Genomic DNA, 27,123 nt, shown 5'->3' on the forward strand with positions numbered 1-27,123 from the left:
TCATGGATCAAACCATGAAATACGATTCACCTATTTCACGAATTAGGATTGAACCATGCAATGAGAAAATCAAACGAAACAGTGTAATTTAGTTTGGATCAGATCGATTTGCAATATTTTCACTCAGCCCTAGGTGGGGGAAGGTGGTATAAGAGTATGGGTCACTGGCTGGTGGGTTGGGGAGTTCTGGTCACAGTGGTGGGGGTTTGGTGGGAGGTGGAGGTGACACTAGCAGCAACTAGCAAAAGCTAGGGTTTGGAGCAAGGGGTGTGCATATGTCCTACATTGCAATTTGTTTGAGGAGAGAAAATCATAATTTTAAATAATAAAAAAATCAGAAAACCGGCTTGGAGCGAAAAAAGTGAAGTCTGCAAATAGAAGCTCCAATAAGTTCCCTCTGTTTTGCCGTTTTCTTGCAAGACAACAGCTCACATGAAGAAGAAATGCACATGTCAATTTATGTCTAACAATCACATGCAGCACATGCAGTTGAGATTTTACAACCAAACTTCAAAAACATTATCAATTCATTTTTCTTTTATCATCCTCGGCAAGATTCAAAAAAATAAAAATAAAAACAGCTATGTACAAAATTGATACAGGTAAGCACTGAAGAGGGCAAACAAACTGGTTGCAAACAATTAACTGAAGCATCTATGCTGCCACTTAAAATCTTCCTAACAGTGCTTCCTGCTTCTGGAATGTAAAGCATATTGTTTTGAACTGTACAACCTAAGAACATGACATGTTTCAGGATCTTCACTCTCTCCGTCATAGACGATCTTCTGAAACCCGTTTCAACTTTTCCCCATCCGCTGCTGATTCTCAATCCACAGAAGAACCAGTTTCTGCAGTTTCATCCTCACTGAAACTAGATGGGATCTCCACTGCAGATCTAAAGAATGTACCATACAGTGTTGGCAAGTAGTTATGTATAGTCAGTTTATATATATATATATAATACAGAGAGAAAACAAAACCACAAAAATGATCATAGAAAAACTCAGCATTCTTGCACCACATGGAAACTGATATTGTGTTCATACTAAAAAAACCTGTTAGTACAAATGGTCTGCCAAAGTTTTACTAAAAAAATGGGCTTAGTTTTGTGAAAGTCACGAGAGAACAAATAGTCACATAAGCAGTAGCAAAAAGATCTAGAGAAAAGAGAATTTCTATGAAAAGTCCAAAGCAGCATTTAAATTCGGGATATATATAAACTAACCTTTTCATCTGATTTGTCCACAGTGGTGTCTCTGCCATTGAAGCTTTCCTTGCAGACTGTTGCTGTGGAAACTCATTCCGGTCCCTCTTGGCAACCTTCAAATATTAAGGAACATGTGGTCCAAAATCAAACACTCTCTTAATAAGTTAAAAACAGTGTCATTTCATATTTTGGATGAATGACTCTTGCCGAATTGCAATACTCAGTTATCACTCTCCTTAGTTACAAACTATGAAGCACATACGCCTCTCTGGAGGTCACGTACCGGTGTCTGACATGCTGGAAAGAGTTGGACACGCTGCGGACATGTTGGGACACATTGTGGACATGCAATGTCCCATTTTTTTAATTTATTATTTTTTTTAAAACCAAAATAGCATGCCCAAAGTTAATGAATTTGATGAGAATAAATATATAATATTAAAAATATGATATATGATAAATATATAAAATTATTATACGTTTTGCACGTGTCCTGCATTTTTTTGAAAAATATGAGTGTCCGTGTATCCGTGTCATGCAATGTGTCTGTGTCTATACTTCTTAGGTTACAAAAGAGAGAATTTTGCAATTGGAACTTCAAGATCATAAAACAGATTATCAGAAAAACAAAAAAGTTTAGATTAGACCTTGGTCATCCTTCTCGAAAGCCCTCTATCCTCCATATCAAGAGATTCGCTGTGCTTGAGTGTTACATTTGAATATTTAGATTCCAAGTGTTCTCTCTGGGAATCCTCAAGGTTGACATCATCAGAGTTGTACAACCAAGGCTCCGTTTGTCCACCAGTAACTTTTCGGCCATAGGGATGCCCACGATGGCTAGAACCAGAATCGATTCTCCTCCCTTCAACATCATACTTGGCCCTCATCTTACAAAGCTTGTTACTTTCATAAACTGGCATTCCACCAGCAGAACCTTCATCCATTTCTATTGATTTCCGGCCGGGAAAAAGATTACTGTGATTGGGTAAAAGAGGCTGCTTTGGTTTGGATTGGTGGCCAAAACAATTTTCACGATGATCTGAGCCACCCATTATTTTGAAGCTAGTTCCATCCAAATCTGAGTCATGTGAGCTCATCTTGGAATTGTATGCTTCGTGCCTCTGCTTAGGCTTAAAAAGGAACAAGAATATATAACTAATCAAATTTAGATTGGAAGCAAATAAAAAAGGGAGATAGATAAAATGACAATACGAGCGTCAGAACAAAGGTAAATTTGAAAGTGATTGACAACTAATAGAAAATTCAACAAGAAATTGAATTTGCATCGTATCCATAATTTCACTTCAAATTAAGCAAAATGTCAATCTAAAGAAATTTATTTTCAATTGATGTCAAAAAATTTGAAGTTCAAAATTGTAGCAATCTTGCAAAACCACATGTTCCGTAAATGCAAAAAAATATCTAATATATTCTTCCAAAGTTTCTATCTGTTTCACCGTGTCAGAATTAAGCCCATGCATGGTGTCATCTTTCTCTACCTTCATTTATTTAATGATATAGAAAATCCAATGCAACACGACATGTGATGTCAAGCATCAAAAGAGTATGCCGTTTCATTTTAAGAATATGTGGCTACTATCTGAGGGTCTTAAAGAATGGGTGAAGGGCTGGTGGGATAGTTATACTGTCTCAGGCTTGCCGAGTTGTCGTCTAGCACAAAAACTGAAACTTCTCAAGGCCAATTTGAAGTGGTGGAATAGGGAAGTGTTTGGGCACCTGGAGGTCCAGAAGGCCACTGTGCTAGCTATGTTGCAAGAGTTGGATGAGATGGAGACTGCGGGGGGCTTGTCTGCAGAGGATTTGGGTCGTCGAGATGGGGTTCGAAAGGAGTTTGGCCAGGTTGCCCGTATGAAGGAAATCAGCTTTCGGCAGAAATCCAAATGCTTGTGGCAGAAGGATGGGGATAGCAATACAAAGTTCTTCTATCGTATCGCAAATGCCCATCGAACGGTGAATCAGATAGGTAGAATGCGAGTGGTGTGAAGCTGTCATCTCCTAAGGAGATTAAGGCAGGTATTGTAGGCTTCTATGAGCATTTATTTCAGGATGAGGGGGAGGTGTGGAGACCAGGCCTGAATGGAGTTGTGTTTGATGTTATTTCAGAGGCAGACAGTTGTCTGCTGGAACGGTCTTTTGTAGAAGACGAGGTGCTTGAGGCTTTGCGGAGTATGCCTGGTGATAAGGTGCCGCGACCAGACGGCTTCTCAATAGCCTTTTTCCAGCAGTGCTGGGGGGTGGTGAAGGCAAATGTGATGGCCTTGTTTGAGCAGTTTCATCAGGCAAGGGAGTTTGAGTGGAGCCTCAATGCTTTTAGGTAGTGTGTATTTTCGACCCAAAGAAGGGTGGGGCAAAGGATATTCGGGATTTTCGACCTATCATTCTTTTAGGTAGTGTGTATAAGCTATTGGCAAAAGTGTTGGCGAATCGGTTATGGGGTGTGTTGTAAGGGGTGGTTTCCGAATCTCAGAATGCTTTTGTAGGTGGGTGGCAAATCCTGGATGCGGTCCTAGTGGCGAATGAATGTGCGGATTCCAGGATCTAGCAGGAGAAAGAGGAGCTCATTTGCAAACTTGACATAGAGAAGGCATATGATAATATCAGTTGGAGGTTTTTATTGTATATGTTGAACAGATTAGGTTTTGGGGATTAATGGAGGAGGTGAATTCAATTCGGTATATCTACGGTGCAGACATCGGTCCTTGTTAATGGGTCTCCAGCGGGATTCTTTCTTACTTACAGAGGTTTATGGCAAGGTGATCCTTCGTCTCCTTTGTTGTTCATTCTGGTGATGGAGGGTTTGGGGCGTTTGTTATCTAGAGCGGTGCAAGAAGGCCTGTTGCAGGGTTTCGAGGTGGTGGTGGATCCAACAGGCCTAATGGTTTCCCATTTGTTTTATACGAATGATGCGCTTATTTTTTGTGATGCAGATGTTGATCAGATTGGGCACTTAAGATGCGTATTGTTGTGTTTTGAGGTAGTTTCCGGCCTTCGGGTGAACCTAACAAAGTCGAAACTGATCCCAGTGGGTCAGTTGGAGAGGACTCCAGTGTTGGCTGCTTTTTTGGGATGTAAGGTGGCATCTCTGCTAGTTTCATATTTCGGTTTACCTCTGGGGGCATCTTTCAAGGCGAAGGGTGTATGAGTTGGGGTGATGAACATGTGCAGCGGCGGTTGGCTGGATGGAAGCGGCAACATTTATCAAAAGAGGGCAGAATCACGTTGATTAAAATTGTCTTATCCAACATTCCGACTTACTTTATGTCCACTCATGTGATCTCTGTGTCAGTGGCAAAGCGGATTGAGAAGTTGCAAAGGGATTTCCTGTGGGGTAATGAGGGGGTAGGTTCTTATCATTTGGTGGCTTGGTGTAATACCCCTGTTCCGTAATATGTTAATTGGTCCTTAACATGATGTGATTATGTATTTTGATATGATTTTGTGTTCCACTATGTGAAAATATGTGGTTTGAAATTCTATCTGTTCACCGTAGGAATATCTGTTTGAATAATCTGCTTTGGAATTAAATTGAGGGCCTTATCGGCCACAGAACCCTAAATGGATTACGCCATGGTGATTGGCATAATTTTTAGAGCCTACGGTGAAATTTAATTGAAAATTGATTCGGGTCAATTTAAACTGATTAAATTGATAAATTAAGTACCCCATTATCTTATATTAAAATATTTGTTAGTGGGGCTTGTTGTATATTTGTATTGCACTCTCCTTTAGCCCTCTTAAAACTCAAAATCTGAGTTAGACAATTGAGAGTGAGAGAGAGGCCGGCCATGGAGAGAAAAAGGGAGAGATTTGTGTAATTTGGGCTCAAGACTTGGGAATTTGAAGATCTAGCTCAAGATTTGGCTAGAGCTTGAGTGTTGAAGCTCTTAGGTAAGTGATTTCTTGAACTCTTACTTGTAATTTGTAAGTTCAAGGGTTGTTTGTGATCAAGAACATGTAATGAGTCGATTTTGTTGAGATTGAAGTCTTAGAACTCATGCATGTAAGAAATTACTTTGAATTTGCATGTTTGAGCTTGAAACACATGATTCATGTGGAGTTTTGGGTAAAGCTCATGTTGTAGTCACCATTTGTACCATCTAAGTTGAGAATGATGAGCATCTCCCACATGCATGTACAAATCATGGGAGTATAAGTCTTGAATGTTTGAATTTGAGCATGTTGATGATGGGTTTGAGACAATTTGGGACATGCATGTAGATAATTCATGTAATTGAGCTTCCTAATGTTGTAATCTGCATTAGTAGCATGTTAGCATGTGTAAATGTGTAATTTGAACCATTGCATGCAAGAAATGTAGATGGAAAACTGATTTGGAGCTCAAGAACACGATCTGGGAAACCCAGATTTTTGAGGTCCGCTCGAGCGGGGTAATGGCCGCTCGAGCGGGAAAATCGTGCTCCCAGCATTTTTGCAGAGTTGGATGCCCGCTCGAGCGGGACATTTCACGCTCGAGCGTGGATCTTTGTAGACGGACCTTCAGCTCGAGCGCATCTTTTGTGCAACCAGTACCTTGCAGGCCTTAAGGGTCCGCTCGAGCGGAGAAGCTTACGCTCGAGCGGGGACCCTGTTTTCTGGAATTTTGTTCATACATTCTGTGATTCGTTTTCCGTTCTCTTTCACTTGTAAGCACTCTTAGGCATGTGTTAAGCATTGTAAATGAGTTAATGAGATAAGAGCAAAGCCTAAAGAGGAATATGTGAATTAAAGAACGAATTGAACTGTTAGTGACCCTTTTGTATTCATGAAATGTGTAGGGTCAAGCTCCAGGGCGCATCCACAAGCCGATCACTGTGAGTAATATCAATATTTGAAAACTTGTCAATGTCCAATTGTTATTCCCCTATAAATATTATGAGTTGTTAATTGGGATTGTGGACAAAAGTTTGACATGAATGAATGGGCCAAAGGCCGTTTGACATGAATGAATGGGCCAAAGGCCGTTTGACATGAATGAATGGGCCAAAGGCCGTTTGACATGAATGAATGGGCCAAAGGCCGTTTGACATGAATGAATGGGCCAAAGGCCGTTTGACATGAATGAATGGGCCAAAGGCCGTTTGACATGAATGAATGGGCCGAAGGCCGTTTTGCCATGAATGGAAACCCGGATGGGCCAAAGGCCAGAATGTTTGGAACTACAGTTACTTGACTAGCATTTCGTATAGTTATATATATTTTGCTGTTAAACAGAAGTATGAATTGGGCCCAAGGCCGTTTGGAGCATGTTGTTCTACATATTGTTATGTAACTGTTATATTTGATATTATTCACTGGGCTATCGCTCACGCTCATTCATGTATTTGTAGGTGAGCCAAGGGAAGTCCAAACCCAGCCCCAGTGAAGTCTGCTAGGAACAACAGGAGTTTTGGGAGAGTCAGCCTTGTGCCTCGCGCATGAGACCATCCTTGCCCTTTTACTATGTACCTATGTTTTGTCTTGTTGGCAAGGACCCAGTGCATGTCTGTACATAGTCTGCTATAGGTTGACTCGTTTTGGACGATCCTGTCTGTAATGAATTTTGTGAAGCTGTACTTTTGATGTGAGTTATTAACGTACCTGAGTATGGTTTGTTTGATGTGCATATAAGCACGGCTCTATGGACAAAGTTTTTAATTTTGCTTCCGTTTGGCCCCCATTAACTCTGTTAGAATACGTTTAGAACAGTTTGAGGCCGTAGGTAATCTCATGATTACTGGCCGGTTACGTCCTTAACCCACGGGGGCGGGTTCGGGTCGTGACAGAGTGGTATCAGAGCACGAGTTAATAACTCACACACTTGTCCAAAAAGAGCAATAAGCGTCTAGATGAGATCTAGGATGCATTAACATGAAATTGGAAGCATTGATACTATGCTTAACTATTTTGATATAAACCTTGAAAGCATCAAGAATATGCTTAAGTGTTTCGATTTGAGTAATTATGTGATATAAGTTTGTGAACTACTTGCATTGCAATTATCTAAATATATGTACTCCTTTGTATATGCATACTTGTGAATCTTTTGTATAAAGTATAATGCAAGTTTAATCAGATGGTGAGTAAGAACTCCGTAAAGTTATGTTTAACTTTAAATAATTGTTGATGATATGTATGACAAGTACCCTAGAATGCTATGTTTTGTATGAATGATTGTCCAAATTTTTCTGGAACGTAATTGTGGTATCCTTAGCGGAGGCCCTCGCCCAGGGGACATAATACTGTGGCTTATGGTCATGAGGCCCTAACCCGGGGGAAGTAATACCGTGGCACAGGCCCTCGCCCGGGGGAAACAATACCGTGGCCTATGTATGAGGTATGTTAATATGCTTGACCAACATGTTATGTTACGCTAAAGGAAGTATCACACATGATTGGAATATGAGATATGAATTGTTACACTAATGTGTACAACAAGTTTGTTTTAATATAATGCACATACATGAATATATGAATCACGAAGAGTTGATTATGTGCATCCGATTCTGCCAATGGGTGTCTATGTGGAATATGAACATGATTTGAGCATATAATTACTTAGTAAATGTTCAGCATGTGATATTTGATTAGTATGCAATTATCTGTTACGTATGTGATTAATCGCGTACGATATGTGAAATGAGAATATAAAGGCGTGCCTATCTACGAATATGACTATGTGTATCTGTGTTTATTTTTGTATTGGGCATCCCAGTATTTGGCAAGGTTTAGTGAGAATTGTGTAGAGGATGGTTAAATTAAGGGCATACGGATTGGAAGGTCCTTCCACAGCCCGACTTGACAGTCCGGAAAGAGTAGTACAAAAATTGGCAGAGATCTTGAGACAACAGCGTCAGTTGCCGCTACGGCAAGAACCTTTGCCACCACCAGTGTGAGAAACACCGAGGAGTTGTTATCAGACTTCTGGGGCTCGTTATAGATATGGTAAAATGGACCATACGGCAAGGAATTGTCCCCGGATTGAACGAAATGTGAATGAATCCTCTGCCTTGGCTAAATCCGTACCAGTGGTACGAATTGCTACTCAGGATGGAGTAATCACACTCATCCCAGAAAGCACTCAGAATGTTGTAACCATTATCCCAGGTATCTATACTGTTTACAAATGAATGCTTATGTGTCGATTGATTCTGAATTAGTACGTTTGTACATCTTCGCTTGGGATATTATTTGATTCGGATCGGCATATATTTCATATCTGCTGCATGTGTATCTAGATTGGTTAGACCCACATGATCGAGACTGTATTCATTGGAGGTATATGCCCGTTGGGAAATTTGGGAAATACGTTTTGGGATATTGATTGATTATGCACATGCACATATATATCTACATCTATGCTCAGGGTGATTTATTATGTTACCGTCTTCAATGACTAAACCACTGGAATTATGATTCTGTAATCGTGTGACCAAGCTGAGCACCCTAAACGATGAACTCTATAATTGTGAGACCATATATTTTGATTGGTAGAAAGTTGACTGGGTAATGTGACTAATTTGGAACTTTTGCGTAACAATCCCATACTATGTGTACCCGAGGAACTTTGTATAATGTATTACTGTGCACTATGTTCTTGCATATGAGGCTTATTTGGGAACTGCTATACTAATTATGATACGTGCCTCCTGATATGAACACTTGCATGCTTATGTAACTATACCTGAACTTATGTGGACAATACCGTATTGTACGTAATTTGAAACACTTTGATATGAACAGTTGTGATGGATGATTCTGATACGACCTTGAGAACTGATAAATTTAGGGCAGTTGTAAAACTATCAGCCATGTGCCTAAACAAACGAAGTGAGCTTTACAGAATCAAATGTACCCTATTTGAGAAAACTTCTACCTGACGTAATCCAATAGAACCTTTGTCAGAATTGACCCGATAGAACCCTCATTGGATATAATTTGACGGGACCTTTGTTTGATTTAATCTGACAAGACCTTTGCTTGGATTGATTGATAAGAACCTCTATCTAAGTTGATTTTGAAAAAGGGGGTTAAGAATTGTCTATAAATAAATGACCAGATTATTATGGGCAGGAAAACTGATGGACCCAAAACTTGAATCCGTTTGGAGTGCTTGACTTATGTGAAAGACCTTTTGTGGGTTATCAATAGATTGATCTACCTATGAACACCATTGAGAACCAATCTTCAACTATTGAGGACATATGTGTTATAGATGAACTGAATTGTACAAATCCCGTGATTGGGTGTCTTAAGGAGTGTTGTTCCATTTTGTTTGTTTGACGCTATGGGAACCGATGACGGTAGATTGTTTTGATTTTGAGCAATACTGAACATTTGTCTTTGACTGATCAGAACATGTTTTGTAAGGGAGAGTGGTTGTTTCAGTGTTATCAGATTTTGGGGAAATCAGGTTATAGTGAATGGTGTTGTGTTGCTTTGATGACATTCTTAGAGTGTCCTTTCGTGCTAGGGGACGTTAAGCCTATGTAGCACCTTTGATTGAGATACCTTTTGCCACCGACGGTTTCGTACGGGTGGGTTTGACTAATCGATCTGGAATCGGCCACCGACGGTCGCGAACGGGTGTGCTTAGATTCCAAGACGATTATTCCTTTGTTTTGTTCGGAATGTCATCCTTTCGTATTATGTAGATGTTTTAACATCTAAAAAGCTTTGAAAAACCCTGATTGTTTGGAAATGTGCGAATTCAGTACGTCTTGTGAATAACTACCCAGTGTCATTATATTCTGTGATTGGAACCTTGAGAAGGTGTGAATTGTGTTTGACATGCGATTGACTCCTTTGATAATGCCTTTGACATCATGGGGATTTACGTATACGAATTGCCTTATGCTTTTAACGACTATCAGATAAAGTAGGAAGACTTGATGGAACAGAGAATTGAATACTGAACTGAATCGTGAATTGCAAACTGTAAACTGTTGAATGAACTGAGAATACGTGTGTTCTATTAGAAGTCGATTGCCACAGTGTTGTTGTATTTTACAATTGGTACTATAGGGATATACGGACTATATGCGTTGTATGGGTAATTGCCTCGATACTACCTTGTTGGTTAGGGAATCGGTGTCTGGATCCACTTTGAAATTCCGAAGACTTTTGATTGACCTTGGATAACTGTGATGAGTCACTGGACTAAATGTCGAATCGGATTGCGAATTGTGGAATTATTGAAGAAGGAATTGAACTTTTGTGACAAGGGAATAGACCGAACCTCTGTGACAAGTTAGCTGACATTTGAAATAAAGATGTTGGTGACCTACCTTGAAGAGGGCAGTTGGTGAATATGTCTAGATATTTTTCGGTGCCAACAGGTTGAAGTTGAATTTCAGATAGTGGCGGGACTACTTCAACCTCTCTCCATTTTGGAATGGAAATGGGAATATGTGGCTACGAATTTCGTTGTGGGGCTACCTTGAGCACCCAAGGTATAAGTCCCATTTGGGCTATTGTAGGTAAAATTATTGAAGTTGCCCATTTCTCCCTATAAAATTTTGTATGATGCTTGTAGACTAACCACTGTTTACATCGATGAGATCGCTCATTTACATGGAGTCCCAGTACCTATTGTTTAGACAGAAATTCTAAAATGTGTTTGAATCCTGAAAAGCCTTCAAAAGGCAATGGGGGCTCAGCTTCTGTTCTGTTATTTTACCCGGACCCGAAGGTTCCCTTATGAAACTGGTTATTCGTAACCTCACGTGTATATGTTCTATACTGTTCCATTCTGTTCTGTTCTGTTAATGCTAATGGATGTGTCACGTAAACTTAATCATGACTTATGATTTCTGTATATGATCTGGACAAATTACGAATTTGATGCGAAACTGAGTTATGATTCGGCGCTGTTTTTCCATCCGCAAATTGATGTATGATCAGAAAGAACTTGTTAGACTCTGGGAGAAATGCTCCAAATGTGTACCTCAGATTTTCGAGGAATTGGAAAGATCTATTCATCGTTGGCAGACCTTACTCACGACGACGGCTTACACTCTAGTTTCGGTATGGCACCATACAGGCCTTGTATGGAAGAAAAGGTAAGTCTCTGACTGAGTAAGAACTGAGTTTTGTTTGACTTTGGGGCTAAGGAAGTGGCTATCAAAAAGAAATGGAACCGTTGAATAAGAAAGTATTCTGAATTATTTTCGGCTACAGGTAAATTAAGTTTGGAGGACCAAACTTCCTAAAGGGGGGAAGACTGTAATACCCCTGTTCCGTAATATGTTAATTGGTCCTTAACATGATGTGATTATGTATTTTGATATGATTTTGTGTTCCACTATGTGAAAATATGTGGTTTGAAATTCTATCTGTTCACCGTAGGAATATCTGTTTGAATAATCTGCTTTGGAATTAAATTGAGGGCCTTATCGGCCACAGAACCCTAAATGGATTACGCCATGGTGATTGGCATAATTTTTAGAGCCTACGGTGAAATTTAATTGAAAATTGATTCGGGTCAATTTAAACTGATTAAATTGATAAATTAAGTACCCCATTATCTTATATTAAAATATTTGTTAGTGGGGCTTGTTGTATATTTGTATTGCACTCTCCTTTAGCCCTCTTAAAACTCAAAATCTGAGTTAGACAATTGAGAGTGAGAGAGAGGCCGGCCATGGAGAGAAAAAGGGAGAGATTTGTGTAATCTGGGCTCAAGACTTGGGAATTTGAAGATCTAGCTCAAGATTTGGCTAGAGCTTGAGTGTTGAAGCTCTTAGGTAAGTGATTTCTTGAACTCTTACTTGTAATTTGTAAGTTCAAGGGTTGTTTGTGATCAAGAACATGTAATGAGTCGATTTTGTTGAGATTGAAGTCTTAGAACTCATGCATGTAAGAAATTACTTTGAATTTGCATGTTTGAGCTTGAAACACATGATTCATGTGGAGTTTTGGGTAAAGCTCATGTTGTAGTCACCATTTGTACCATCTAAGTTGAGAATGATGAGCATCTCCCACATGCATGTACAAATCATGGGAGTATAAGTCTTGAATGTTTGAATTTGAGCATGTTGATGATGGGTTTGAGACAATTTGGGACATGCATGTAGATAATTCATGTAATTGAGCTTCCTAATGTTGTAATCTGCATTAGTAGCATGTTAACATGTGTAAATGTGTAATTTGAACCATTGCATGCAAGAAATGTAGATGGAAAACTGATTTGGAGCTCAAGAACACGATCTGGGAAACCCAGATTTTTGAGGTCCGCTCGAGCGGGGTAATGGCCGCTCGAGCGGGAAAATCGTGCTCCCAGCATTTTTGCAGAGTTGGATGCCCGCTCGAGCGGGACATTTCACGCTCGAGCGTGGATCTTTGTAGACGGACCTTCAGCTCGAGCGCATCTTTTGTGCAACCAGTACCTTGCAGGCCTTAAGGGTCCGCTCGAGCGGAGAAGCTTACGCTCGAGCGGGGACCCTGTTTTCTGGAATTTTGTTCATACATTCTGTGATTCGTTTTCCGTTCTCTTTCACTTGTAAGCACTCTTAGGCATGTGTTAAGCATTGTAAATGAGTTAATGAGATAAGAGCAAAGCCTAAAGAGGAATATGTGAATTAAAGAACGAATTGAACTGTTAGTGACCCTTTTGTATTCATGAAATGTGTAGGGTCAAGCTCCAGGGCGCATCCACAAGCCGATCACTGTGAGTAATATCAATATTTGAAAACTTGTCAATGTCCAATTGTTATTCCCCTATAAATATTATGAGTTGTTAATTGGGATTGTGGACAAAAGTTTGACATGAATGAATGGGCCAAAGGCCGTTTGACATGAATGAATGGGCCAAAGGCCGTTTGACATGAATGAATGGGCCAAAGGCCGTTTGACATGAATGAATGGGCCAAAGGCCGTTTGACATGAATGAATGGGCCAAAGGCCGTTTGACATGAATGAATGGGCCAAAGGCCGTTTGACATGAATGAATGGGCCGAAGGCCGTTTTGCCATGAATGGAAACCCGGATGGGCCAAAGGCCAGAATGTTTGGAACTACAGTTACTTGACTAGCATTTCGTATAGTTATATATATTTTGCTGTTAAACAGAAGTATGAATTGGGCCCAAGGCCGTTTGGAGCATGTTGTTCTACATATTGTTATGTAACTGTTATATTTGATATTATTCACTGGGCTATCGCTCACGCTCATTCATGTATTTGTAGGTGAGCCAAGGGAAGTCCAAACCCAGCCCCAGTGAAGTCTGCTAGGAACAACAGGAGTTTTGGGAGAGTCAGCCTTGTGCCTCGCGCATGAGACCATCCTTGCCCTTTTACTATGTACCTATGTTTTGTCTTGTTGGCAAGGACCCAGTGCATGTCTGTACATAGTCTGCTATAGGTTGACTCGTTTTGGACGATCCTGTCTGTAATGAATTTTGTGAAGCTGTACTTTTGATGTGAGTTATTAACGTACCTGAGTATGGTTTGTTTGATGTGCATATAAGCACGGCTCTATGGACAAAGTTTTTAATTTTGCTTCCGTTTGGCCCCCATTAACTCTGTTAGAATACGTTTAGAACAGTTTGAGGCCGTAGGTAATCTCATGATTACTGGCCGGTTACGTCCTTAACCCACGGGGGCGGGTTCGGGTCGTGACACTTGGGATCAAATTTATAGTCCCAATGTCAATGGGGGTTTGGGGATTCGGAGGTTAGTCTTATTTAATGTGACTTTGCTGGGGAAGTGGTTGTGGCATTTTGTAGAGGAGGGGGATCGACTTTGGAGGACAGTGGTGGTTGCGAAGTTTGGGGAAGGGATGGAAGGGTGGTGTTCAGATCGGGTAGGGCAGTTGCATGGCCATGGTCTTTGGAAGGGGATTTGGTTGGGTTGGAAGGAGTTTTGGAGGAGGGTAAAGCTGAAGGTAGGAGTGGGGGATACAGTTAGGTTTTGACGGGATAGGTGGTGTGGTGACCTTCCTTTAGAAGTGCGGTTCCCTTTAATTTTTGGTATTGCCGTTGATAGTGAGGTGTTGGTGAGCGCTGTGAGGTCTAGGCATGGGGACTCGACTGTTTGAAATGTGTGTTTACACCACGATATACAAAATTAGGAACAAGATCAGTTGGTGGAGCTGTTGGACTTTTTATATGAGTTGCAAGTTAAGGAGGTTGGGCAGGATTCTTTGGTGTGGGATTGTCCTGCGACTGAGGGAAAATTTTATGTATCTTTGTATTATGGTGTGCTTGTTTATAGGGAGACTGTTGTTTTCCCTTGGAAATGTGTTTGGGTGTCGGGTACACCATCCAAGGTGGCTTTTTTTGTGTGGACGGCCACGTTGGGACGTATCTTGACTTTGGATAATTTAATTCGTCGTGGCCACATGTTGGTCAATTGGTGTTGCTTGTGTTGTGGAGATGCGGAATCGGTAGATCATTTGTTGGTTCATTGTCTGGTTACTTCTCGACTTTGGATACTTCTTGTTGCAACTTTTGGCTTGGCTTGGGTACAGCCAGATTCAGTTAAGGCAGCTTTGCAAAGTTGGGTTGGGGGTCGAGTTGGGAGGAGGTGTCAGAAGGCGTGGATGCTTGCTTCTCATTGTCTTGTATGGTTGGTTTGGTTGGAGCGTAATAGCCATGTTTTCCAGGGAGTGTCTCATTCGGTTCCTTGGTTAGAACGAGAGCTGCTGATAGTTTTGTATAGTTGCGTTTCAAGTTTGGTTGATCCTGATGTTTTGGCTTTTATAGATTTTGTAGAGGATTTGATTTGTTAATACGTTAAGCCTTTGTGGCTTCCATTTTTTTATTCTTTGCATCATCTTGATGCTTTTTCTGTAAAGTGTGGTTATTTATCAACAAAAAAAAAAGAGTATTGAACAACCCAACTACTCAAGTCCGAATTTTTGTAATCTTCAAGAAGAGAAATAAATGGACAAGCAATCTCTCTTTTTACAACCTCATTGATAACATAAGATGTGTAGTAAACATGTTTTAGGACAATCATATCACTATATTAGCCCAAAACAGAAGAAGACACTATTACAATCTTCACTTACCATGCCAGAATTAGGTTGGTTGCAGATTCTGGGAACATCCGGTGAGTGGCGCAGATCAGGATCACCGACGTAGTAAGGTTCTGCCAAGGAGTTCACAAGGAAACAGGTAAGACTACCAACACAACTATCTGAATCCTAGAAACCATCAACCTTTTACGATTAGAATGAGGACATATGTATATTCAGAGAAGGTTACATCATGGTCAAGAAAAGAAAGAAACAATTTTCCACAATTCAACCAAAGGAAGTGTGGCCTCATACAAAATTGTGGTAATTAGTAAGCTCATAACAAATTGAAAACCAGAATAGATGCCAAACAATGGTTCACCAATAAGAATGGACAGAAGGAAATCAAACATATAGAATAGTTTGTAAAATCAAATACAATAGTTCATCCTAACTAAAAAACAAGAACCCATAATTCTGTGAGGAGTTCAATGGAATTGACACACATTTTAGTTTTAGAAATCAAATCACAACTCATCAATCTCCCAGAATCAGATAAACTACATGGAAAGTTAACGAAATTGAATGAAGACTGGAACGTGTTTTTTCGTGAACTGGTCATCATAAAAATAAGAAGAATTGATTCCAGATTTTAAATGTCATTGATGTTTCAGTGCTCAAGCAGGAACCCAATACATCCACACAAAAGTTGTACCTAAAAATAAGATTGGATAATTACAAGTACATCTGTGTTCAAGCAGGTACCTTACATCCACATGAAAGTTGTTGTAGCTATAAACAGAAATGGGTCACTATAAGAAGAGATAATCAAAGAAAACAACTAATTCACCATGATTTCATAGCAGGCAGTTCATTTCTATGTTCTCCTGCTCCATAAACTCCCTCCAATATTTCTTACACTAAAAAATTCCCATAAGCCTGTCAAACCATTAAACATCACCTATATTATCATTATTTCCTCACTTGCTCCCAATAATTCCAAAGGAATTGAGTTTGCGGGATACCATTTTAAAACATTAAACATGATGACATATAATTGGAGGAATCATTAACAAATCCAGGTGAAACTTCATAATCATGAGAGATCAGTCTTTACTTTTTACAGAAAAAAATATCTATAATTGTTGTAGTAGACCTGAATAATTATTCCATTGTCTTCAACCAATAGTCAAATCACAACAAAAAAAAATTTTTTTTTTCCCCCTTGGTTTTGCACACAACTGCACCTAATCAAACCCTGCAATAACCACATCACAAAATACAAACACTACCATTCTCTACAAAATAGTGGGGAAACAAAATAAAAAAATAAAGGTTCAAACAGAGATTTTCAGGAACCACTCACAGTTCATATTCCCAATGGCAAACCCACCATCTGACACATTTTATTCATTCTGGCTTGTTTACTACTCATATCCACAGTTGAAATTTATGTAATATTGATTGTTATTGATTGATATTTTGATTACAAGATGGTTATTACAATTCCTATACAATCTATATATAGAAGAAAATGTGGTAATAGGTGTAGTGGAGGTGATAGTGGGTTAGGTGAAGTGGAGTGTGTGGTGAAGTGGAGGTAGGTGAAGTGGAGTGTGTAGTGGAGTAGGTGAAGGAAAAGATGGGAAATTCTAACAGCCCCCCGCAAACTCAAGGAGGAGAGAAACTAACCAACTTGAGTTTGGAGAGAGTAACAAAACAAGAAAATACATAAAAATAAAAAAGGATAGGAGACACTGTATGGTCGTGTCAGACCGTTGGTGAAGACACTGAATGGTGGTGTCATAACGTTGTAGAGGACACTGTATGGGGGTGTCATAACGTTGTAGAGGACACTGTATGGGGGTGTCATAATGGTGTAGAGGACACTGGATGGCGGTGTCAGACCGCTGTAGAAGACAGTTTATGGGGTCATGTCGGACCGTTGTAGAAGACAGTTTATGGGGTCATGTCGGACCGTTGTAGAAAAACAGTTTATGGGGTCATGTCGGACCGTTTGTAGAAGACAGTTTATGGGGTCATGTCGGACCGTTTGTAGAAGACAGTTTATGGGGTCATGTCGGACCGTTGTAGAAGACAATGTTGTGACAGTTTACGGAGTCTTGCTGGACCCTTGTAGAAACTAACCGGAATCAATGTCGGGACAGTTTACAGAGTCTTGTCGGACCCTTGTAGAAACTAACCGGAATCTATGTCGGGACAGTTTACAGAGTCTTGTCGGACCCATAAAGGAGCTAACCGGAATCAATGTCGGGACAGTTTACAGAGTCTTGTCGGACCCATAAAGGAGCTAACCGGAATCAATGTCGGGACAGTTTACAGAGTCTTGTCGGACCCTTGGAAAAGCTAACCGGAATCAAATGTCGGGACAGTTTACAGAGTCTTGTCGGACCCATAAAAAATGCACCCTCAAAAGGTGTGCCCAATTTTTCAAAAGGCGTGCCATCAAAAGGCGTGCCCACTTCATCAAAAGGTGTGCCGGACATGATGGCGAGGCACGTGGGCGCCTTGGCTTGCGTGCCCGTTTGTCGGCTGGTGGCAAGAGGCGCGCGATGCGCGTGGCTGCCTCGGCTATAAGACAGAGGCTGAGGCTGAGGCAGAGAAAAGCTGCTAAAAACCTCTGAAAAAACAAAAACTCTTCTTCGTTTTGCTGAGAGAGATAGTCTGTAATATTCTGAAACACTCTGTTGCCCAGAAAATGGCTTCATCGTCTTCCCGCGGGCTGCTCACCCTCTTTCCCGACCTCAACGAGTCAACAGGAGAGAGAACTGGTGCGGTGGCCAGTGAACCTCAACCAAACACCGCTGGGTATACTCCGTTGAACTTTCCGATGCGGTCTGTGGAGCAAAGAATGGCAGTGCTGTCGGATGTGGAGGCCAATCAGTATACTTTGAAGGCATGTGTGGAAAGCATGACGGCGGTCACAAACTTGTCGAACCGGCTGCAGAGTAGGACAAATGAGGTGCAGCAGTTAACCTCCCAGCTGGCTCTGCTCCAACGCATGTATAAGGATGCGCGAGCAGAGATAAGTGTGCTGAAAGCAGAAAATAAGGAGCTGAAGCGGAAGGCCACCGTGATGTGGCGATTTGGAGGTCCGCCATATGCTGCAGTGGAGGAGCAGGGGGGAGGCAACTTGCTTGGTAGTCTAGGAAGCATGGAGGCAACACCGTCAAGGCCCGCTCAGGACGGAGGCAAAAAGAAGAGACCGGCGGCAGAGTAGAGAAGAAAAATCTCACCTGTGGATGTGGTTGTTGGTTTGTATTTTTTTTTTTTTTTTTTTTTTTTTTAATTTAATTTTATTTTATTTTATTTTATTTTTTTTTATTTTTATTTTTTTTTGTGGAGAACTGTGATCAGGGTTGATCCCTAAGATAAATAAAAGAGAAATAAAACTAAGTTATTGGGCAAATCTGTATTTGTATTTATTATTTATTTATTTATTTATTTTTTTGTTTTTTGTTATCATAAAGTGCATGTGTTGATGCCGTGTACCTGTGTAATGTATGGGAATATAATAGAGATATATATATATATAATAAAAAAAAAAATTGGAGAGAGTGGGAATAATAATGAGTCATGAGTGTGCTTTATAAAAATAAAGGTGAGATAATGGGAGGTGCCGGGTGCTCTTGTTTTTTTTATTTTTATTTTTTATTTTTTTTTTTTATTTTTAACTTAACTCTGTTTCTCACCTCCAACCCGAGAGAGAGAGAGAGAGCATTTGCAGCTGAAACCAAAGCAGCAAAGACTGTTTGGTATTTTCGGTGATTTCAAAGAAAGAGAAGGATCGGAGGGAGAAGGAGCATAGAACACTCGACAAAGCCGTTCTCGCACTTGTGACAGACCACGGCGGGGAGGTCGGGAAGGGTTTCGATGGAGACCCGTTTGTCGCAGTGGTAGCATCAGGACTGTAACGGATCAGGATCCGAACCCGATTGGGTTTTCTTTCAATGGCACCAACACCAGGCTTGTCGATCTTGTTGCCTGTTCGAGGACTCCTCACTGCTGGAGGAACTCTCAGCCGGAGGAGGAGAAGAAAGAGGATCCATTTGTAAACATTGCTCCAAAAAAAAAACAAACTGGGTCTTCAATCGATGTACAAAAGAAGCTTGATAAGCTTGAAAGACGCACACAAAAGGCCAGAGGGTGCTCGGTTGCTGGGTATACTGGGCGTCGTGCGGAGACAAGAGCTCGTGGCGAGCTCGTTTGAGAGATGGGTCGCAGTAGGAACTGAAGTTGTCGAAGCCAAGGACACCGTCGCCGCGTTCTGGCAACGCGAGGAAGGAGTGGGTGCCGACGAAGCCAGCGGCGCCTGTGACGAGGATGGAGAAGCCGAGGGGCGGCGGGGGGTGGCGGACTGGAAGAGAACAGTCTGGTGCTACATAAACAAAAGCAACGCAACATCGGCTGGGTGCACCGCTGGGGTGGGAGAGCTGGATGATCGCAAGTAGGGATACGGACGAGGTGGTGAATCAGGTCTGTTTGAGATTTGATTATGTAACAGGTTAGGGTCCGGCGGGCGGTGAAGGCAAGGTTGCCGCCCGCCGGAAGGTGAAGCTCACCAAGAGCTAACCTATTGCTCTGATACCAAGTTGAAATTTATGTAATATTGATTGTTATTGATTGATATTTTGATTACAAGATGGTTATTACAATTCCTATACAATCTATATATAGAAGAAAATGTGGTAATAGGTGTAGTGGAGGTGATAGTGGGTTAGGTGAAGTGGAGTGTGTGGTGAAGTGGAGGTAGGTGAAGTGGAGTGTGTAGTGGAGTAGGTGAAGGAAAAGATGGGAAATTCTAACATCCACGTTATGTGGCAAACCAAGCAATGTAAAGAGTATGTAAATCTAAAAGCCATCTCCTAGAATTGGGTGTAGCTAGCAGACCAAACAACAAGGTTTACCAGAAAAAATTGCAAGGAAAAAAAAAAAACACCTCACAAAAACTACATGAAAGCAACAGATAAACTGGTGCAAGATTCAAAATTGTAATTAAGCACCATAACTCATTACTGAAAGGGTCTGGGGTATGAAACTGCCTATAACTGTTGTCATAATTCACTAAAAGATATATTTTTAATATAAGGAGAGACAGAATACCAACTTACCATCAACTGGATCCTTAATTGAAGACTCAAATGCACCTGGGGGAAGCAAGTCAAATTCAACACCAAGCAGTGGGCCATCCTCCCGATAATGCATCCCCAGTTGCCTCTTAACAGCAGTAATCGCAGTGTTTTCAACCGGACCCTTCACTTTCAAATATCCGGATGGCCCAGTTCTGGTTCTTATGCCCATTGAATTTATTGGTGTAATGTTTTCATTCTGCGATACGTATCTGGAAGTTGCCCTATCCAAAGGATCCACATTTTGAGGATGAATCATATGCTGTAAAGGCAAGCTACTTTCTGAAGATGTATCATCCATTTCACTCGAATTTTCATTAGGATGATGTCCGTGCTCATATGCAAGGTCAGCAGCTGAGAAATCTTGACCACTTAACCTTCTACTTTCTACCTCCTTAGGATCAAAATGTCTGTTATTCCCCGGTTTTGTGCTGCCACATGAATCCTGCCTATGTCCACTACCACGGTCCTGTACAATACCACTTGAACGATCTTGTCTTCCATTTACAGCCGCTTCACCATACCATGATTTCTTGTCCTTTAACCTTCTGTGGCAAAACCACCCAGAAACTTGCTTTTCTGTCAATCCTATTGATCCAGCGATATCTGCTTTCATTTCCTCAGAGGGATATTTGTGTTCTGGGAAAAAGTAAGAATTGTTTCTATAGTCATTTCTGGTAAGAACACAAGTAATTAGCCTGTATAATGCAAGATAAGATATGACAAGAAAAGCCTCCATACCATTATAAAACTTCTCTAAAGCCTCAACCTGGGATGGTGTCTTGAACCTTCTTTTCTTGCTTTTGTCTGGAAGAGCTTTGTCATCTTCAGAATGCATGTCACATGACTCTAAAATATTAAGAACATATGTAGTAGTTAGTATTAAAAAAAATGCCACTGGCTGCCATAAATATAAATCTATTGAGAAATGTTTCTAATCTCAGTAGCTTCAAAGTTAACTAATTGAAGCTGTATTATATTACAAATAAATATAAATATATTCCAGACATCATTTATTTTTTTCATGGGAAGAGCTTTATTGTCTTCAGGATTTACAATGTACTTCACATGACTCAAAACTTTAATAAAAGGATATATGTATGTAACAGTTACTTCCAGAAACAGCAGCTATGGTAGTATAACTAGAAATATTTCTAATTCCATCAGCCACATGCTTGACGAACTAGGTGTCCACATTAAGTGTGGGTGTGTGTTGAGGTACTGAATTCATCTCTAGTATACAACCTTGCACTCAATTGAAACTAAGGAATTATAAATATGTGAAGTGAAAAAGCTTTGAAAAAGTAAATTCAAAGCCGCGCGAAAAAATCAGAATTAGAAGATTTAATCTATCGCATGCTGGAACCTCGTTAGTTTTAATTTAATTCTCAGTTGCACCCAATTCCCATCCTATGTTTATTTTCAGGTTAGCCCTGCTGGTTTGTTATATATATGTTCTTAAAAATTTTAGGAACAATACCAGTGTGTTCAAGAAATAAAAACAGTGGAAATTAACAGGGATATACAACCAAAAAAGGTCACCTCATTTCTATATATTCCACAATCTCCCACCTATTTTGCACTGTCATGGTTGAGACAAAACAAGACACAACATGGTAAATTCCTAACTATGACATGGGCATGCCATGCATATGTATGTATGTATGTATGTATGTATGTATGTGTGAATATATACATAAAATGTGACAAGAATTATAAAATAAAAAATCCATGGATATATACATTTATAGACGTAAGGATGCTGGTTGTTCTTCTCCTACAACTCAAGTTCCCCTGATAAAACTTTCATGTATCTTGTCTTTGCTAAACAGGTTTAAATTCTTAACAAATTCCATATAATTTATAAACCTTTAATTTGATTATTTTATATTCATTTAAATAAATAAATCCAATGCATATTCAAGGTCTACACATATTTAGGTAGAATCGACAAGATTGTCTTCCAAGGTGTGCCGGTGCTTAGATATATGTCCGAAATGGAAGCAGCTCTTGAATCAAAAAAAAAAAAAGAAACGGAAGTAGCTCATTCTTCAAGGTGTCCATGCTTCTTACTCTCCTATCTACATTCCCTACACCAATCTCATTCCTCATGAAGATTAACAACAATCGACAAAAACTTGGACTCCCTCATCCCTCAACTACATATTCTCTGCAGACACACTTCATGGTTTTAGAAGAAAATGCACTGGAACCAGCTTGATGCACCAAACTGGGGGGAAAATTAGGAATTTCAGATCCTTTGTCTAATGTATGTAAACCAGTAATTCTCTACGAGGGAGCACAGACACCTCTCCCAAACCAACGTATCAGTGCTGGGCACGTTCTGGACAAGTGAAAAGTTGCCCAAAATTATTTTTGAATTACGGACACGTTGGGGCAGGCTGAGACACTAGGGGACACGTTCTGGATATGATGAGGGACACTTTAAGGACACACTGAACTTTCAGGACACTATGAAGAAAAAAATTGAAGAAAACTAAATAAACACTTAAAAAGAAAAGAATATAAGAAGAATAAACTAAAGAAGATACCACCTAACAACCATTATTATTATATCCAAAAAAGTAAAATATTGAGAACTAGGAAGGCGAAAGAGAGGAAACTAGAAATGTTATCTCGCTTGTCCATAACGTTTTGTGTAATTGTAGACTAATTTTAAGACAGACAATCTTTCTTTTGATTAAATATGTAAAAATGATGGAATTATGAAATATGCCGATAAACAAATATGGAATTTTGAATGATGATTAAATTTAAATGAATAATGTCACGAATACTTAGTTCTTGAATTTTATTTAGTTATTTTGTTGTTTTGATATCTTGATAATATTAGTGTTATTTGTTTGCCTTTTATCCCTATTCGAATTAAATAATCTTAGTTTTTATATGGATTTATAATATATAAATATATATATACAAAAAATTATTTCAATGTATCCCCTACATGTGCGTCCCCTAAGGAAGCTTAAAGTAACTAAGCCTCATACTTTGTTCTCGGAAAGGAACTTCTGCATGAGTCTTAGATAAATCCATTATATGTAAAATAAAAAACAGCTTGATGACTTTGTCGAACTGACTTGGCAATATATATATACATATATATATATATATATAGAGAGAGAGAGAGAGAGAAACAACTGACTCAAATAGCAAAAAAAACACATATAGTGCATGGGATTCCCCTAAATACCTATAAATGATCAAAGAAAAAGTGAAATATTTGATAGGGTCCTGTTGCAGAATGTGGAAAGCAAGAAAAATTCAAACTTTACGACTCCAGAACATCAACAACACGGTGTCATTTACAACCGAGGAATTGACTAAATATGCCAATGATGTCAAATGTATCATGTGAATCTTGAGAAAGAGAACATAGGGATTGTTGTCATTTAGGTGCTACCACTATTAAAGACGGAAATCTTGTCAAGCGCACATGAGCTATTGTGGAGCTTGTTGATCCAAACCTACTCTTGACGAAAAACAACTCACACACAATCTCTTTCCAAATAAGATCAATACAGCAAGTACTGCACTCATATTTATTGGATTTGTAGCTAAAATATTGGTAATAAAACCAAAACTACTAGTAAAACTCGTTAATTGATAACTTTTAGGTCATTAATAAAGCAGAGTAATAGAGCATCAATGCTGATATGTCCATAATTAGATAAATTTGTACGTAGAATGTTCTCAAATGTCATCAATTGAAAGAATGTTGACCAATTATTACCAAATGTAAATGTAAGTGTAAGAGACAACAGATGCCCTCTACTTCTCTGAAAAATCACCATTAACAGATAATACATAGAAGGTCAACTATGGGCTTTACTCAAATACGTCGGAATAATTCAGCAGTTAACTGTAACTGTAACCATATAAAAGTAGTTCCAAGAAGAACTAAATTGCCACAAATAATAATTTTGGGCCCAAAATCATATAAAAAACTTCTAGAGGGAGAGAACCCGCTGATACTCTTTCATTTTAAACTTTTCCTAAAATAAATTGAAAGCACAACTTGTACCGATTGTTTGACACCCATGACTTCTAGCTCTTTTATCCACGTGAGAGATAAACCAACCTTGAATCCTTACTTTTTAAGCATTGTCTCCTTCACGTTTGAGTTAGAAATGGGCCAATCCAAGAAATTTGTAGAAATATAGTTACATATGTAACTGCAATATAAAACCAAGCCTCGAAAGAAGTAAAGCTCCTTCTTCCCCTTCAATAACTCGAGAAATCACGGGAACAACAAAATTATCAAAATTTTAATGGTAAGGATACCAAAAGAAAGGAAAGAATACGATCAACGATTTTCAACATTAATGTTATAAAAACCAAATCATGTCCATTAATATATAAACATCTTTGAAGGATAACAAATAATGTAACAGTTTCTGCAATAAAGAAGGTTTTGTGAGGGAAATCCAGTTCAATGGAGAAAAATTAACCAATTTACCAATGCAACTCATCACCCAACCCATCTCCTTGAAGTCCCTTCTGTTCCATCCACTTGTTTAGTAATAAAAATCTCATGAACAAGAAGATAAATAGTACTTTTGTTTGCACACACTTGCACAGAATAATGATATGGGGGACACACCCTCCCGGGCCAAACTATAGAAATCTAATCCAACAAAGTACCCCTTCACTAATATAGGAAAATACTAGATGGTATCCTCATGATAGAACACTTGAAGATTAGAGGAAGATCACATGTAGTAAACGGGAAGACTTGTTGAAATATTAATTACCTGTTAGTTCACAATTGAATACCTAGTCATAGACACTATCAAGTTCATTCCGTTATTTCACATTTTAGTTAACCAAATAAAAACTTTCCCTATTCCCATAATATATCTATCAGATTACGTGGTTCAAAAGTAATGTCCACATACTCAACCACCATCTCATACTCATAAGCCCGGGAATAGGCTATCTTCCATATATGTATTTAAGGTATACATGGGAATAGGCTTTCCATTTTTTTATTTTTTTATTTATTTTTTTCGTTTAGTTAACCATGTTAACTACTTCTGTTTAGAGCATTTAACTCCTTTAAGGTTAGGTTTTGCCTCTTTCAAACCAATCATACCATACCCTAATAATCCAATTTTTAGAATTTCGACAGCGACACAAACAAGGTAACATTCTCACAACTTCACATTCAATAGAATCTATTGCTTCATTTAATGAAATATAAATTAAAAAACCCTACAAAAATCATAAAGTTCATTTAAGCATTGTGCTTAACCATATAGAGGGCAACAAACAATCCCATTGCAGGTAACTCAACTCTGCGAGAAAATCAAAAAAAAAAAATCATAAAAACAATCTTATCACACATCAATCATGCATCATCAGCAACAAATATTCTTTTTTTTTTTTTTTTAGATTAACATTTCAGTATAAAAAAACACAGATGTAATAAATTGAAGGCTAAATAAAATGGGATTAGAAAACAGATCGGTTAATTCCATCCAACATAGACATCGTAATGGGTAACAATTGACAAATGCATCATCAACCCATGAAAATTATAAGCAAATAACAAATAATAAATAAAAAAAAAAACCCAAATTCAAAGACAACCATCCAAAGGATTTGCCTTTACAAGAGGGAAAACGTCAACAATACCTTCCATAATAATTCAAAGATTTCTAGGGTTTTTCCCTTTCTTTTTAATTATGGGTTTTCTCAATTGACTCAACAAGCCAACCCCAATAGGCGGAGAATGCAAGAATGGCCACGCCTGTTAAGAGGAAGAAAAGAGAAGAGTCTGGTCTGTAGATGCATGAGTTTTGTGTTCATGTAAATCTCTGAATTGGCTTACCATCATCGACAGAGGAGAGAGAGAGAGAGAGTTTTGGGGTGAAGGTAGAGAATAGGAAGGGTAGATAAATTTTCTCTTTTTTTTTTTTGTTGGGGGGGGGGGGGGTGTGAAATTACACTGACACTCTTGGAATTTAATCCAATTATATTTTATCTTAATGTTTTTAAAATTACATTTCTATATTTTTTTTTTTTTTTTTTTTTTTTTTTTTTGTTAATAGTCTCATTTTATAAATTTCTATTTATATAAATACAATAATTTCTAATAAAAAAATAGATAAGATTACATTGAAAAAAAAATGAAGGAAATAAAGTAAAGTATGAAAAGAGATAGTGTATGAATTTAATGTTTTCATTCTATCTAAATAATTATAATGATAGAAGGGTTAGTATAATTTTTTAAACATCAATGAATGATATGTATTAAATTTAAAACTCAGGGGGTGTAAGTGTAATTTATCTTCTTTTTTTTTTTGGTTTTTGTTTTTGTAAGGCAAATTGTTTTCGAGAAATTATATTTCCACACATCACGTTGTCTCTGTGCACATCATTTCTTACTCCATTCACTTAGTAATTTGATTCTTAGACATTTATCTCAGCCCATACACCCCACATTCCAAATATACCCATTTAATAAAAAAAATGTGTGCACACTCTCATATTAACCCACACAAATATGCATGGTCATCGTGTTGCAGGACCTGCCATGATTGATGACCCTGTACCTGATTTGTTGTAAATTGACTAGTGTAGTCCAATACACAATCAGATTGAACCTCACTTGCTTGAGTGGATACTTTCTGCAACCAAAAAAAAAAAAAAGTTCGGAACTTCAAAGCCAAATATTTTAACATATTTCGGAAGATAGAATTCGAATGATTTAATTTATTTCGAAAGTTAAGTTCCAAATGGTTTAATATATTTCAGGAGTTGAGTTCCAAATTATATTTCGAAAGTTGAGTTC

At 38.9% G+C, this 27,123-nt stretch overlaps 1 protein-coding gene across 3 annotated transcripts; it reads right to left on the minus strand.

Annotated features, from left to right (window-relative positions):
• Positions 1–509: 509 nt before the first annotated feature.
• Positions 510–26,300, minus strand: LOC145814336 (uncharacterized). 3 transcript variants are annotated; one of them, XM_082911008.1, is made up of 7 exons: positions 25,965–26,300; positions 21,051–21,158; positions 20,292–20,948; positions 15,214–15,293; positions 1,855–2,337; positions 1,226–1,320; positions 510–895 (listed from the first exon to the last, which is right to left on the minus strand). In XM_082911008.1, exons 1-7 carry the CDS (start codon positions 25,969–25,971, stop codon positions 826–828), a joined length of 1,500 nt encoding a protein of 499 aa, XP_082767134.1. In that variant the 5' UTR covers positions 25,972–26,300; the 3' UTR covers positions 510–825. The 3 variants fall into 3 exon arrangements, with proteins under 3 accessions (XP_082767134.1, XP_082767135.1, XP_082767136.1); XM_082911009.1 differs by having other exon boundaries at positions 1,855–2,328; positions 25,965–26,279; XM_082911010.1 differs by having other exon boundaries at positions 24,352–26,213.
• Between the last annotated feature and the right edge of the window lie 823 nt (positions 26,301–27,123).

Source organism: Camellia sinensis, unplaced genomic scaffold (assembly GCF_055761805.1).
Source record: "Camellia sinensis isolate YWXY unplaced genomic scaffold, ASM5576180v1 Unanchor1, whole genome shotgun sequence".
NCBI lineage: Eukaryota > Viridiplantae > Streptophyta > Magnoliopsida > Ericales > Theaceae > Camellia > Camellia sinensis.